Genomic DNA, 15,593 nt, shown 5'->3' with positions numbered 1-15,593 from the left:
TCTCTCTTATAAAAGGGATGGATTTGATCATCAGGCTGTAATCTGGCAGAGTACATCCACGCTACGCTAGGAATCTCATTACCAAGCGAAATGGCTGCACTTAGTACAGATTCAAGAGTTCTCACCACCACTACTCAGACAAATCAGTACAAAAAAATGAGGGAGAATTATATATTTTTTAAATTAAATGTTAAGATACAAGTACCGAACAGCAAGGTAAAAATAAACATGCTTGAAAGCTCCTAAACACTCTGATCAACTTAAAAAGACATACAAAACGTACATTTTGTTCAGAAGAATGTCTAGGGGTGCCAATAATTGTGGCACACGTGGTTGTGTTAGAAATAATAATGTCTTGATGACAGATGTTTTTTCTTCTTCTCAGAATAAATTTACTTCAATTATAGGTTGGATGATTCAAATTCTTTTCCAGCGTGACATTAAGCTGATTCACCAAAAGGAACAAGGAACAAGGAACAAGGAGAAAAAGGAACCCATTTTTCTCATCTTTACCAAGAAAAGATTGGTGCCAATAATTGTGGAGGGCACTGTATGTAGAAGTAACAAAATTGACCCTTGACTGCCACCTGCTGGTCTGTACCATAAACATCACACATGGCTCTTTTAAGGCTTTCTGAAAGAACTGAAGGAGAGACTGAGAGGAGAGGCGAGGTGTCTCCCCGTGGCAGGGAGGTTCTCAGGCGTGGCTGGAGAGGGAGGGGGCTGGACCAGAGCTCCCCCTACAGGGCTGGGGCTGGGGCCTGGGGGGGTTATAGAGGGGGTAGCAGGGCTGGGTCTGGGCCCTCTGGGGCCTGGGGGGGGTATGGAGGGGGTAGCAGGGCTGGGTCTGGGGCCTGGGGGGGGTATGGAGGGGGTAGCAGGGCTGGGTCTGGGCCCTCAGGGGCCTGGGGGGGTATGGAGGGGGTAGCAGGGCTGGGTCTGGGGCCTGGGGGGGGGGTATGGAGGGGGTAGCAGGGCTGGGTCTGGGCCCTCTGGGGCCTGGGGGGGGTATGGAGGGGGTAGCAGGGCTGGGTCTGGGGCCTGGGGGGGGTATGGAGGGGGTAGCAGGGCTGGGTCTGGGGCCTGGGGGGGCCACCTCCTTCCTCCCTCTTCGAGCCCTCTTCGGGGCTCCGGGGGGACTCTCCATGGGGCCCTGCTGGGCTGCTATCTGGAGAGACAGCCCTCTCCCCAAGGAGGGGAAGGCGGGAGGGGAGGGCGAAGCGTCTTTAGCCGGGGGCCTCCCTCTGCCCATGGTGTCCTTCACCATCCCCACCAGTCCTGGTCCTCCTGAAGGGGACGCGGGGCTGCACCCAGAGGGAAGCTTCCAGAAGGGGTAAGGACAGGGGGTAAGGACAGGAGGGATAAGGGAAGGAGGGGTAAGAGAAGGAGGGGTAAGAGAAGGAGGGGTAAGAGAAGGTGGGGTAAGGGAAGGAGGGGTAAGAGAAGGAGGGGTAAGGGAAGGAGGGGTAAGGGAAGGAGGGTAAGGGAAGGAGGGGTAAGGGAAGGAGGGTAAGAGAAGGAAGGGTAAGAGAAGGAGGGGTAAGGGAAGGAGGGGTAAGAGAAGGAGGGGTAAGAGAAGGAGGGGTAAGAGAAGGAGGGGTAAGAGAAGGAGGGTAAGGGAAGGAGGGGTAAGGGAAGGAGGGGTAAGAGAAGGAGGGGTAAGAGAAGGAGGGGTAAGGGCAGGAGGGGTAAGAGAAGGAGGGGTAAGAGAAGGAGGGGTAAGAGAAGGAAGGGTAAGAGAAGGAGGGGTAAGAGAAGGAGGGGTAAGGGCAGGAGGGGTAAGAGAAGGAGGGGTAAGGGAAGGAGGGGTAAGAGAAGGAGGAGTAAGAGAAGGAGGGGTAAGGGCAGGAGGGGTAAGGGCAGGAGGGGTATGAGAAGGAGGGGTAAGGGCAGGAGGGGTAAGAGAAGGAGGGGTAAGAGAAGGAGGGGTAAGAGAAGGAGGGGTAAGAGAAGGAGGGGTTAGGGCAGGAGGGGTAAGAGAAGGAGGGGTAAGGGAAGGAGGGGTAAGAGAAGGAGGGGTAAGAGAAGGAGGGGTAAGGGAAGGAGGGGTAAGAGAAGGAGGGGTAAGAGAAGGAGGGGTAAGGGCAGGAGGGGTAAGAGAAGGAAGGGTAAGAGAAGGAGGGGTAAGAGAAGGAGGGGTAAGAGAAGGAGGGGTAAGGGCAGGAGGGGTAAGGGCAGGAGGGGTAAGAGAAGGAGGGGTTAGGGCAGGAGGGGTAAGAGAAGGAGGGGTTAGGGCAGGAGGGGTAAGAGAAGGAGGGGTTAGGGCAGGAGGGGTAAGAGAAGGAGGGGTAAGAGAAGGAGGGGTAAGGGCAGGAGGGGTAAGAGAAGGAGGGGTAAGGGAAAGAGGGGTAAGAGAAGGTGGGGTGAGGGCAGCTAGGGTAAGGGCTGCTGGGGTAAGGGCCGTGGGGAGGTTAGAAGACCTCTGGGCGGTGGTGGGATGGGGGGTCTTTGCTGGGGCCTGGAGCTCCAGGGCGGGCGGGGGGGGGTCTGCGGGTGAAGGGGTAGGCTGGGGGCCGGGGCGGGGATGGGAGCGCGTCAGCAGGCCCTGCTCAGTGACGGGGTAGCGTTCCACGGCCCACTCCTGGCGCTTTCTGCGTGTGTACTCCAGCTCTCGGAGGTCTTTGGGCAGCTCCAACACACTGCGCTGCTCAGACACGCGCACACACACACACGCACACACACACGCACACACGCACGCACGCACACACGCACACCGACACACACACCGACACACACACACACACACACACACACACACACACACACACACACACACACACACCACCTCTCAACACGATACAACACATCAGAATCGAATGTTCTGAGCTAGATCATGTCACGGGGACAGTTTTTGCCAAGGGGATATTCCATTATTCTTTTTTTTTTTTCACTCATGAGTCTAATGAGCGTCACAGTCTAATGAGCGTTACCCCCATTGTCTCATGTAATCTCGACATATTGTCGGGTTTTTTGTTGTTGTTCAGTAACTCACCGTGCCGATGTTCTGTATGTAGACGGGTTCCTCTCGGCTGCTGCTGAGGTACGAGTCCACCAGACCTGCGTAGGGATTGAATAAAAAGTGATGGTCGACCGGTCGCGGTACAGTCTTCAAAGTATACAGGACACATACGTGAGTTGACATAGTTTTCAGACAAAGAACTGCTGTTCCAGCCTATAGGATTCTTACACGCTAACTTACATCATAACTACTCATTATACAACATATACGATTCAGTGTTTAATGAAATAACGTATCTCAAAACTCCATAGTGATCCACAATGCCCCCACCCTGGACTCCTTCAAATCAGCCCTCAAAACTAATCTGTTCACCAAGGCCTTTGGCCCCTAGTCACTGTTTCTGTTTTGTTTTGTTTGTTTTCTGTTTTGTCTGTCTGACCATTTCCTGTAGAAATGTAAAGCGTCCTTGGGTTTTATGCTCTATATTAAATCCAAGCTATTATTATTATTATTATTATAGATACATAGCTAAAGGTTCATCCGTCATCCGTCACCTGTGTAGTCGGCCATGAGGTTGTCCAGCAGCACCAGTCTGAGGGAGGGCAGGTGGATCACTGACAGGGCCATCACCTTCAGTAGGGAGCCGGGGCACGGCCGCACGTACCACACCTCTCTGTCCTCCTGCCACACACACAGACACACACACAGACAGACACACAGACAGTATCAAACATGTGTCTCACCGAGCATCGGAGCCCTCCCTCCTCTCTCTCTCTCCCACCTCCTTCCTCTCTCTCTTTCCCTCTCTCTCTCTCTCTCCCACCCTCCCTCCCTCCCTCCTCTCTCTCTCCCACCTCTCCCCCCCCCTCACACTGTGACAAACAGGATTGATGTAGGCTACCTTGGTGAGCTGGGCCTTGATCTTCAGGGAGGACAGTCTCAACGGGGCCATCTTCAGGTGGAGGCTGACCACCTCATGGAGGGTACTGACCCGGTCTGGGAGGAAGCCGCCCGTCTCTCTGTAGAAGCACATGACGTCTGCCACCTGGGGGGACATCGTCAGGGTCACACATCAGGGGAGAGACCGCTGGGTATGAGCCTTACACATCAATTATCAGGGGGGGCAAACTGCTCAGGGGTGGAGAAGGTGAGAAGGACACGTGAGGTGGGGAAACAGACTTGCTCCTGTTGTATGAAATGTGCTATACAAATAAACTTGCCATGCCTTAAAAATAAATAAATAAATAAAACAGATGACCAATTTTGGATTAAAAAACGGAAAATGTCACCGAAAGGTGACTAGTTTGCATCCCTGATTATAGACCACTCATGGAGAGAGAGACAAGCGGCCGAAGCTGCAGTGAAGATAGAAATCGTTTTGTTTCACAGTAACAATACCTGTGTATCAAACACGTTGGTGAGATTGACTCCGAACTGAGCCATCAGACACCCTGCGATGCCACGGCAGTCATGGGTCACCTGCACAGGAGATGAACCAACAGTGGTGAAACAGAAAAGGTGAAACAAAGAATTGTTAAAACGTGGATGAAGCCAATGTCTAAGATTTATTTATTTTATTTATTTATTTATTTAATCAATTTATTCTTTCTTTTTTGATGTTTGACACAAGTACTATGCTGTACAAAAAAAAGAAAAGGCGAAACATGCAATGCATAATGCATACATAAATATGCATAACATTTCAATTGTCTGTATACCATAGAGTACATAACTCACCTTTAATATGTGGTCGTTTTCCAGGATCATAGACAGGCCGTTCTTAAAGGCTCTAGCCCCAAGCAGCAGCACATCAAAGAGATACACTTTGTTCTTGGTGGCGATCTGTGTAGGGAAGATTGGGTCCAATATGGTGTGATTCAATACCCACTGTGTGTGAAATGAGAGGTTATGAACCCACTGAGGAGAATTGGTGGTTTGACACCTCTCTCTCTGCATCTCTCTCTCTCTGTGTCCCTCTCGGTCCCTCTCTCTGTCCATCTCTCTCTCTCTGCCTCTCTGTCTCTCTCTCTCTCTCTCTCTCTCTCTGCCCCTCTCTCTCTCTCTGTCTCTGTCCCTCCCTCTCCCTCTCCCTCTCTCTCTCTCTCTCTCTCTCTCTCTCTCTCTCTCTCTCTCTCTCTCTCTCTCTCTCTCTCTCTCTCTCTCTCTCTCTCTCTCTCTCTCTCTCTCTCTCTCTCTCTCTCTCTCTCTCTCTCTCTCTCTCTCTCTCTCTCTCTCTCTCTCTCTCTCCCTCTCCTCTCCCTCTCCCTCTCCCTCTCCCTCTCCCTCTCCCTCTCCCTCTCCCTCTCTCTCTCTCTCTCTCTCTCTCTCTCTCTCTCTCTCTCTCTCTCTCTCTCTCTCTCTCTCTCTCTCTCTCTCCCTCTCTCTCTTGGTGGGTGTTGGAGCGCGTAGCAGCCACCAGTTCTGCTGGTCGGCATGCCACCTGCTACCATGGGCTTTGAACGCCTGACACGGAGACACGCGATAAAGCTTTCTCCGGGACCAAACTGCACCGTGGAAGAGTGTAGTTCGGCCGTCGGAGCTGTTGTAGGGCATGATAGTGTGAGATCTGCATCGCGGATGAACAACGCAGTTGTAATTTTTTGGGACTGTGTTGATAAAGTGAATTTGATGGTGGAGGAGGGAGTGGTTGTCCAGGACACCTTTATCCCTGTGTTTCCTTTAGTAAGTCCAGCACAAAGGATAACGATATCTAATGTTCCTCCTTTTGTGAGAAATGAGGTCCTGGAGAGGGAACTGGCTAGGCACGGTCAGTTAGTGTCCCAGGTGAAGATGATTTCACTGGGTTGTAAATCCCCTCTGTTAAAGCATGTGGTATCTTTCAGAAGACAGGTTTTCATGATTTTGACAAATGGAAGTGATCTTAAGTTATCAATGAAGTTTAGAGTGGATGACTTCGATTATATTATTTACATCACTTCAGATACGATGAAATGCTTTGGGTGTGGGATGGAAGGCCACATGATTAGGTCCTGTCCTAATAAAAGGCCTGGGTCCACTGAGCAAACACCGCCGTCAACCGGGGCAGGCCCAAGTAGCTCAAACACCAACAAGAGTCGAGAGAGAACCTCTGGGAAGAAAGAGACAGGAGAAGGGTTGGTGGAGAAGACAGGACAGGCTCAGAAGGTGCAGGAGGAGGGGATAGACCTGGTGGAGAAGACAGGACAGGCTCAGAAGGTGCAGGAGGAGGGGATAGACCTGGTGGAGGAGACAGAACAAGGTCAGAAGGTGCAGGAGGAGGGGATAGACCTGGTGGAGGAGACAGGACAAGGTCAGAAGGTGCAGGAGGAGAGGAGAGGCCTAGGCCTGGTGGAGGAGACAGGGGGGGGTGAGCAGGAGGAGGGGATAGACCTGGTAGAGGGGGCAGAACAGGGTGAGCAGGTGCAGGAGAAAAGGGGAGGTTTGGTAGTGGAGGCAGGAAAAACGGGAAAGGGGAAGAGGAAGCCGAAGGCTGTTGAGAAGGCCACTGTGGTCGAGGAGGGTGAAGAAGTGGGAGCTCAGAAGACAGGGGTCGGAAGTGAAGAAAGAATCAGACTGGGCAAACGGGCTGGTCTAGCTACTGGAGAAGTAGAGGATAACGCAAATGAGGAGGAAATGGAACTTAATGCTGATGGTATCAAAACTACACAAAAAAGGAAAACTGAGGTCAGTCAATCTGACTCCAGAGCAAAAAAGTGCCAACCAGAGCGGGAGGCAGTCATTGACAGTGAGGACTCTGACGTAGGGGATGATGTGGAGTCTCTGCCTCCCACTCAGCCTCAGGCTGACAGGAGGGATGGGTATTCTTTAAATAGAATAAAAGGTTTTCTACAGGATACGAAAGGCACAAGGGCAGTTAAGGTGGAAACTTTTTTTCCTGACATTAAGTTATTTGTTGAGTCCGCTAAATGGCTAATGAAACGCAATGACATGAACGATGAAGGTTTCTCTGAGCAGGAGATTTATCGGTTAAAGAAAATTGTCCAAAAGGCAAGAACAAAAATCTCCAATGAGGGTTAAGTTAACTGGTCTCTTTTTAATATTTTATGTCCTGCAGGTTGGATATTTTATCATGACAGAATTCAAAATAGGTACTCTAAATCTAAATGGGGCAAGGGATGATGCAAAGAGGGCATCTCTCTATAAATTAATGGAATTAAAGGGTATTGATGTGATGCTTATCCAAGAGACACACAGCACTGAGGACAACACAGTGGCCTGGAAAAGAGAATGGAAGGGGGAAATAGTTTTAAGCCACAACACCAGTAATAGTGGTGGAGTGGGGATTTTATTTTCCAGTCATTTCTTACCACAGTCATGTGAGATTGAGGAGGTGGTAAAGGGACGTCTTTTAAAAGTAAGAGTTTTATATGAGAAGGTGAAAATGGTATTTATTGTTGTTTATGCCCCAAATGTTGGTTTGGAAAGAGTGTGTTTTTTAGACTCTTTGGCTGATGTTATTAAGGGGTGTGATAATGAAGAATTTTTATTTCTGGGAGGGGATTTTAACTGTACTGTAAACCCCGTTTTAGATAGGAATCACCAAGAGCCTCACTCTGCATCTCGTAGTCGTCTCTCTAGGGTAATTGAGACGTATGAACTGTGTGATGTGTGGAGGCGGATGCATCAAAAGAAAAAGCAATACACTTGGGTTCATACTAGGGATGATGTTTTATCAATGGCCAGACTTGATCGGTTTTATTGTTTTAAACACCATTTCAGTGTTTTTGAAAGTTGCTATATAACTCCTGTTGGTTTTACTGATCATTCTCTTGTGTACTGCTCTGTTTTTATCAAGTGTGTGAAACCACAAAGTACTTATTGGCATTTTAATACGTCTCTTTTAACTGATAAAAATGTTAGGAACGCTCTTACCTATTTATGGAAGGTTCATAAGCAGACAGAGGACAGTTTTACCTCAATACAGCAGTGGTGGGATGTGGGGAAGTGCAAGATTAAGCAGTTTTGCCAACAGTACACTCAAAATGTTACTAGAGATATAGCCAGATCTATGAAGGCTCTAGAGATTGATGTGGAGGAGTTTCAAGAGCTCGCAGAATCCACAGGAGATCGAGGCCATATTGGGGCTCTCAAAGCTAAAAAGTCTGCTCTGGCTGACCTGTTAGGTATCTCAGCACAGGGTGCTCTGGTGAGGTCACGTTTTAGAAACATTTCGGAGATGGATGCATCTTCCCGTTTCTTTTTTGGTCTGGAGCACAAGAATGGTCAGAAGAGGCTCATCCACAGCATGCGCTCAGACACAGGTCATATACTGTCTGAGTCCACTGACATCAGGAGGCATGCTGTTGGATTTTATAGTAGCCTCTTCCAGTCTGAACTTGGAGAGGAGCAGGAGGTATCGCATGATTTTTATGAAGGTCTACCAAAGGTAGAAAAAGAGTCCAGCGCAGAGCTGGAGGCGGATGTGTCTCTTGATGAGCTCCATACTGCCCTGCAGAGCATGGAAAATGGGAAAGCTCCAGGTATAGATGGGTTGCCTGTGGAGTTTTATAAGAGAATGTGGTCAGTGATGGGGGAGGATCTCCTGATGGTACTCAAAGATAGTCTCACTGGAGGACAGCTGCCGCTGAGCTGCAGGAGGGCAGTAATTACGCTGTTGCCAAAGAAGGGAGACTTAATGGAGATTAAGAACTGGAGGCCTGTCTCACTTCTGTGTACCGAGTATAAGCTCCTCTCCAAGGTGTTAGCTACCAGGCTGAGAGAGGTAATGGGGAAGGTGATCCACCGTGACCAGACCTATTGTGTGCCTAACAGGTTGATCAGTGACAATGTTTTTTTGATTCGGGATTTTCTGGACATCTCTAGTGCTTTAGGGTTGGAAACTGGTCTTATTTCCATAGACCAGGAGAAGGCTTTTGACAGGGTTGAACATCAGTACTTGTGGAAAACTCTGGAGGCTTTTGGTTTCAGCCCAGGTCTCATAGCCAAGATCAAGGCCATGTACAGTAACATTGAGAGTGTGCTAAAGATTAATGGTGGTTTGAGTGCTCCTTTTAAAATTCAGAGGGGTATTAGGCAGGGGTGTTCTTTGTCGGGAATGCTGTATTCTCTGGCATTTGAACCCCTGCTACACAGACTCAGGGCAAGCCTCTCTGGTGTAAGTGTCCCTGGATGCATCGCACCTTTTAAGCTATCAGCATATGCAGACGATTTGGTTATTTTTATAAGTAAACAGGAGGATATTAATGTGTTAGTTGAAAATGTGGGACGTTTTGCTTTGATTTCATCGGCTAAGGTCAATTGGGGGAAGAGCGAAGCACTCATGGTAGGTAACTTGAGCAGTAGACTCATTTTACCAGGGGGCCTGCATTGGAAGAAGGGAGGGTTTAAATATTTGGGTGTGTTTTTAGGGGATGAGACTTTTAAATGTAAAAACTGGGAGAACGTACTAGAAATAGCTCAAGGTCGTTTAAAGAAATGGAAATGGATTGCACCAAACATGTCGTATAGGGGTCGTGTTTTGGTAATCAACAATCTAGTAACTTCCACACTGTGGCACCGCCTGATGTGTGTTGACCCCCCAGTAGACCTTCTCCCTAAACTTCAAGCTTGTTTTTTAGATTTTTTTGGGGACAAGCTGCACTGGGTGCCCCAGAGTGTTTTGTACCTGCCCAAGGAGGAGGGTGGGCAGGGTCTTGTGCACCTGTGCAGTAGGGGTGCAACTTTCCGACTCCAGTTCATTCAGAGACTTTTCTATGGGCCAAAAGACTTGGTGTGGAGGCCGGTGGCTTGTGCAATACTACAACGGCTTGGAGGACTGGGACTGTCGAATTCTCTGTTTTTAATGGATTTTAGCGGTGCTCGTTTAAATGTTCTACCTGTTTTTTACCGTGTGCTTTTTAAAATATGGAGTTTGTTCAAGAAAGGACCACTGGATTACTCAAAGTCATTGTTCTGGTTGTTGAAAGAGCCAGTTGTACTGGGAGCGCGTTTGGATGTAGCTGGTGGGCCGGGACTGACACTCTCCGAACAGCTCTGCAGGTCAAAGGTCACCACTTTGGGACATGTTGTGGAATTGACAGGGGCAAACATGGACAATGCTGCTGCCCTGGCTTCGCGTTTGGAGGTGAAATCCATCAGGATGGTCAACATGATGCTGGGAAAATGGAGGCAGGGGCTCAGTGAGATAGAACGTCGCATGTTGACAGAGTATAAAAACGGGTCTCTTCATCCTAGTGATGAGGATCTTTTTCCTACAGTTAAGCTGCAGCCTGATTTTAAAAACTGCACAGGGCCTCTTTTAGCAATAGGAGATGTTTCTGGTGTGTTTCTTGATGTGGTTAAAGGTAAATGTATGTACAGACTGTTGGTCAAGGTTATCCACAAAGAGAAGCTCAACGGGAGAGGTGATACTCCCTGGAGAGCACACTTTGGTCTCAGCGATGAGGTGAAACCAGAGTGGCGAGCACTGTACAAACCACCATTATTCAAAAGAATTGGCGATCTGCAGTGGAGGGTTTTACATGGCATAGTGGCTATTAATGCTTTTATTTCCATACTGAACCCTGATGTCTCACATGACTGTCCTTTTTGTGCGCAACGGGAGACAGTGTTTCACTGTTTTCTAGATTGTCCCAGGCTGTTGCCTTTGTTAGGTCTATTAAAGAGACTTTTCCAGTCTGGTAAAGAGGTGTTCTCAAAAGAGAGGTACATTTTGGGTTTTAAATACAGCAAAAAAGAAAAAAACAAGTGCCATCTGTTTAATTTCATTTTAGGGAGAGCAAAGATGGCTGTGTATATCAGTAGGAGAAACAAAGTAAAACAGGACTCGGATCATGACGCCGTATGTCTTTTTAAAAAGATGATCAAGGCCAGACTGGGCATAGATTTTAACTATTATAGAGCTATGAACAATTTGGATCAGTTCGCCATTATATGGGCACATGAGGGAGTGTTGTGCTCTGTAATAGTGGATGAGCTGGCATTGGCAACTGAGCTGACTTGATTTTTTGTTTTGTTGTGTTTTTAAAAATTGTGTATCAAATCGTTTGTAGTTTTCCTTGACAGGAAGACGAGTGTTATGTACAGTTAGTTGTGAAATGTTTTCTGCTGTAATGTCGGAATAATTGATAAATAAAGTGTCGTTAAAATTCAAAAAATTCTCTCTCTCTCTCTCTCTCTCTCTCTAGTCTCTCCTCACCTGCAGCCAACAGAGCCTCTCGTGCTGGAAGGCGCCGACCCCGTCCGCTCCGATGCCAATCACCTGCTGCTTCCTGATGTGCATCACCTGAATGGGGAGAGTGTAGCCAATCAGGTGGCTCGATCATCCCTGTGACTAGTACAGTTTTAGACTGAAGGACACACACACACACACACCTTTGATGACTCAGATAACACCTTTGTTTCTCCTCCGAAAACTTTGTTGTATATTTGTGCATTGTCAAGCACAGTGGCTCCGTTTCTAGAGCATGGGCTAGGTGGTGGGTTAGATTCCCGCTGGGACCATGTATGCTGAAAAGATGCATGCACTCACTGCAGTGTATGTAAGTCGCTTTGGACCAAAGCGTCAGCGTCGGCGTGCATTATTACTAACTGATATAGGATATTTAAGCGTTATCGAACGAGAAGCCGTGGTATGTCGTGGATATCGGCACAGCTAGCGGGGTGGTTAGGCACGATGCGAAGCGGAGTGCCATTATACAACGTTTTTTACAACGCTTATATACAACGGTTACCACATTTATCTATCAATATTTTACAGAAGAAAGACAAGACAAACTTTTCATTAATGTATTTTAATGGAACTATGTTTTATTGTAAGTATATTCATCCGCTGAACAGTTGTTTACCGGTTGCCAAGCAACGGTAATAATGTAACTTTGATAACGGTAATATATACAAATGCAGAGTAATATGAAAAGATGTGACAACATTCCATTTAGCCGTGCGTACATCATGGATATGTTCAGCAACATACAAATCTTTCTGTTTCTACAAAAGGGGAAAGGGGGAGGGAGGAGAGTTAACTCCATTAACAAAGAGGTAAAATATGGCTTTCATTTATAACTAATAGATTAGAGATTCAACTTTATTGTCATTGCGGAGTACAAGTACCAGACAACGAAATGCAGTTTAGCATCTAACCAGAAGTGCAAATAGTGATATAAGAACATTATATTTATTTTTAAAACATGACGATGATAGTGAACATAACCTGAGGTGACCTCTCACCCTGTGTGATGCTCTTCCTGTACGGCTGAAACTCTGCCACGGACAGGTGTCCTTCTGCCCTGTAGTCTACCTCAGTGTTGTCTCTGTGTGACACATTAGACAAAGGTTTACAAGGGGAAATAAATACAAACCATTGTATTCCATCAATGTCACTAAAGGAAAATCCAGGCTTATTTTTGATACGTTTTCAAGAGACCCCGATTTTTTTATATGTGTGACGAGACTTCACGAGACATCAAAATAAGCCTAGATTTTCCTTTAGTGACATTGATGGAATACCCCCCAGCACTGCAGAGGAGGCTTTGTAGGCAATTGAAGGAATTACTACATAATGCATTGATTCCATGGGAAGATTATAGTAAGAAATAGGCCTATGCCATACAAATATCAAGAGGTAATTACCCGCTCTTTGCTTTTTCTTTGGGAGATTCCACTGAAAGACAGTTGGACAAAGTTATATCAGCAAAGCAGATGTTTAGTTATATTATTTAATATTATTTGAGAAGATGGACAGGGTATGACCAGGGTATGATGGGCAGGGTATGACCAGGGTATGATGGATAAGGTATGACAGGGTATGATGGACAGGGTATGACAGGGTATTATGGACAGTGTATGACAGGGTATGATGCACACAGTATGACAGGGTTATGACAGGGTATGATGGACAGGGTATAACCAGGGTATGATGGACAGGGACAGGGTATGACAGGGTATAACCGCATCACCTTGACTTACCGTTCAGAATCTCATGTCCAAAAAACAGCATCACCCCAGGAAATGTCCTTCCATTCTCCACATTAACGACTGAAAGAGATAAATCCACAGCAATACATTACTAGCTGGTTGACTCACTCATTATTGCAAATAAATAAATACATACATTAAAAAATAGCCGTTTTTGGACACCCGGCCTCTCCACATGCGTTGCACCTCCTGTATGGAGCTATTTTAGTGCCTGCAGAAATTGAATTGTATTTGACAGATTGAATTGAATATGACCACAAATTGAATTGTATTTCACAGATCTGAATTGTATTTGACAGATTGAATTTAATCTGAGCACAAACTGAATTGTATTCGACAGATTGAATTGTATTCGATTCAGTTTTCATTATTTTCATTCAGTTTTCAAATTCAGTTTCTCTAAATACAATTCGTTTTTTCTCAAAATACAATTCAGTTCTCTAAATACAATTCAGTTTGACTCAAAATACAATTCAGTTCTCAAAATACTATTCAGTTTTTCTCAAAATACGAGTTCAGTTTTAGAGGCACTCATCCGGGGACTCTGGGCTAGGTAGAATAGTAGAGCACCGATTCTAACTCCCATCCGACGTCGTTATATGGAGAATGATGTGTCCATAAGGGGGGACAGCATTTACAAGCACTGCCCTTTTTGTCTCCATTTGGAATTACGAACAGGACGAGTTTCCTGGGATTAGTTTGCCTCCAGAATTGCATCTGTACGGTGGTCTTTGCAGCGCGTTTGCTCTTGTCGGCCACCGTACATCTGTGTTCCGTGAACGACAACAGACCTCTGCCTGTCCACCTCCCTCCTCGATTCAAAATAAAAGCGCCAACGTTCAACTTGTTTTACCTCAGCGAACTTTAAGAAGGTACAAAACTAGTGAAATTGCTAAGCTATCACGATTCAAAGGCATGTGCAAGCGAATATCTGCTAGCTGAAATTATAATTAGCCAAGAAAATCTCCGTTTACCATATTATTTCATTACCAGACTGCGTTTCTCGTGAAGTCATTAGCTAAGCAGGCTAACCGCAGGTGCTTATTTGATTGAGCAAAAATCATAAAATGCACGACTGTAACTAACTATTTTAATTATTATATAGCTTATAGATTTGAAGAACACACCAAGCTGAGTTTGAAGTTTCAATGATATGGAATACAGCCACGTGCGATATTCTTTGTTTTAACTTGCAGTTGGCCAAGCTGTTGGAGGTTTAACGATGTACTACATATCCATTTTGAAGGTAATTATTTCATCATTGCATAAATGTGTAGTATTAATAGTGGCTGATGTCGGTTCAAGTTCTGACCTTGTTAAAAGAAGAATGAATGTTTTATTTGCCATGCAATCAACTTGTCAATCAATTGTTGGAATTTGGTATTTTTTGCTCTAGGCACAGGGTCAGCAATAGTCGGCTCCCCTGGAGCAAATAGGGGTTAAGTTAAGGTGACCAGATTTCTCAGATGCAATCTGGGGACATTTCCAACTTTTTAGGAAAAATGTATACATTTTATCATGATGAAATACAGAAACGGGGACAATTGCTGTTTCATTTATTTTGACCTTATTTTGACCAATGTATACACATTCAAGCAAGAATACTCAAGTGTAAATACTGGAATGTGCCTCTCAACATTAGTGTCAGTGTACTGTAAGTGGTATTAAAAGTAATTCTTAGAACTGTTCAGGTTGACGAGCCAACCATCAACCAAGCGGGGGGTCTGGGGGTCCTCCCCCAGAAAAAAGGAGGATTTAACACTTAATTTCCTGCATTCTGGTGAATTTGTACACACTATTGTGCTTTTTATGCCCATTTTTATCTCCACTACCCTACTCATAATTTAAGCCTAACATAATGTTTAAGCCTAACATAAGACTAATGATGTTGTCAAAATTCTGTATATTGTATTGTATTTTTATTAATAATTTAAAACAACTTCATACACCCACTGCATATATTTCATTGTATTATCATTGAGACTGTCTGCGTGCTTTCCCCACGCTTGGATGTAATTCACTGAGTGGTGAAGAATGACCTTGTTATTGCTCCATTCAATCATAATGAGCTCGTTAATGGGGAACAATCGGGGCTGAAATGCTTTCTATTGAATGTAACGATCGTCCATTAACGGGTAATATGCATACATTGACGTTATAAAGGGGTGGAGGACCCCATGGGTAGGACCCTTGGCAGCAGGTTCGGTGACAATACAAGCCAAGATTTAAAAATAAATAAATATGCTTGAAACGGGGACTTTTCCGGGGACATTTTGTTGCCGGGGACAGGCCACCCAAACCGGCGATTGTCCCCGGAAATCGGGGACGTCTGGCCGCCGTAGGTTAAGTGCCTTGCTCAAGAGCACATGCAGCTCCCTCATGAGGCGGGGATCGAACCAGTGACCTTCCGATTGCTAGCCGGCCTCTCTAACCACTAGACTACCGCCTTCCCCATACCATATTTGTTACCTTGCATCTTTGAGACCTAACCTGTATAGTTGACTTGACATGCTCTCTATCGAAGGCTGAGAATCCGTTCTGTCTCTGGGGCCGGATCGTGAAGGGACCAGGGATCGAACCAGAGAGTCCAAAAGCGTATGAAGACCTGCAGGTGAAGATGAACCTCTTCTATCATGAGGTCAACCAGGATGTGCAGAAGTTAAAGCCTTCATCTATACATGAAGGGCAGGTAATGACT

The 15,593-nt window shown here is 46.2% G+C and overlaps 1 protein-coding gene across 1 annotated transcript; it reads right to left on the bottom strand.

The window, feature by feature from the left end:
- Positions 1-697: 697 nt before the first annotated feature.
- On the bottom strand, positions 698-15,371 carry LOC308150687 (piRNA biogenesis protein EXD1-like; the record flags this gene model as incomplete). Its single annotated transcript, XM_080523492.1, has 12 exons — positions 698-805; positions 1,097-1,304; positions 2,421-2,644; positions 2,993-3,057; positions 3,514-3,640; positions 3,861-4,004; positions 4,358-4,438; positions 4,697-4,801; positions 11,118-11,204; positions 12,132-12,231; positions 12,877-12,955; positions 15,365-15,371. The coding sequence occupies 12 exons, from the start codon at positions 15,369-15,371 to the stop codon at positions 698-700; spliced, it is 1,335 nt and encodes a 444-aa protein (XP_080379618.1).
- Positions 15,372-15,593: the final 222 nt, after the last annotated feature.

The sequence above is a fragment of the Nansenia antarctica genome (genome assembly GCF_963989245.1).
Source record: "Nansenia antarctica genome assembly, chromosome: 2".
Classification (NCBI taxonomy): Eukaryota; Metazoa; Chordata; class Actinopteri; order Argentiniformes; family Microstomatidae; genus Nansenia; species Nansenia antarctica.
The sequence above is the reverse complement of the archived record's forward strand: the minus strand, read 5'-3'. Positions and strand labels throughout refer to the sequence as shown.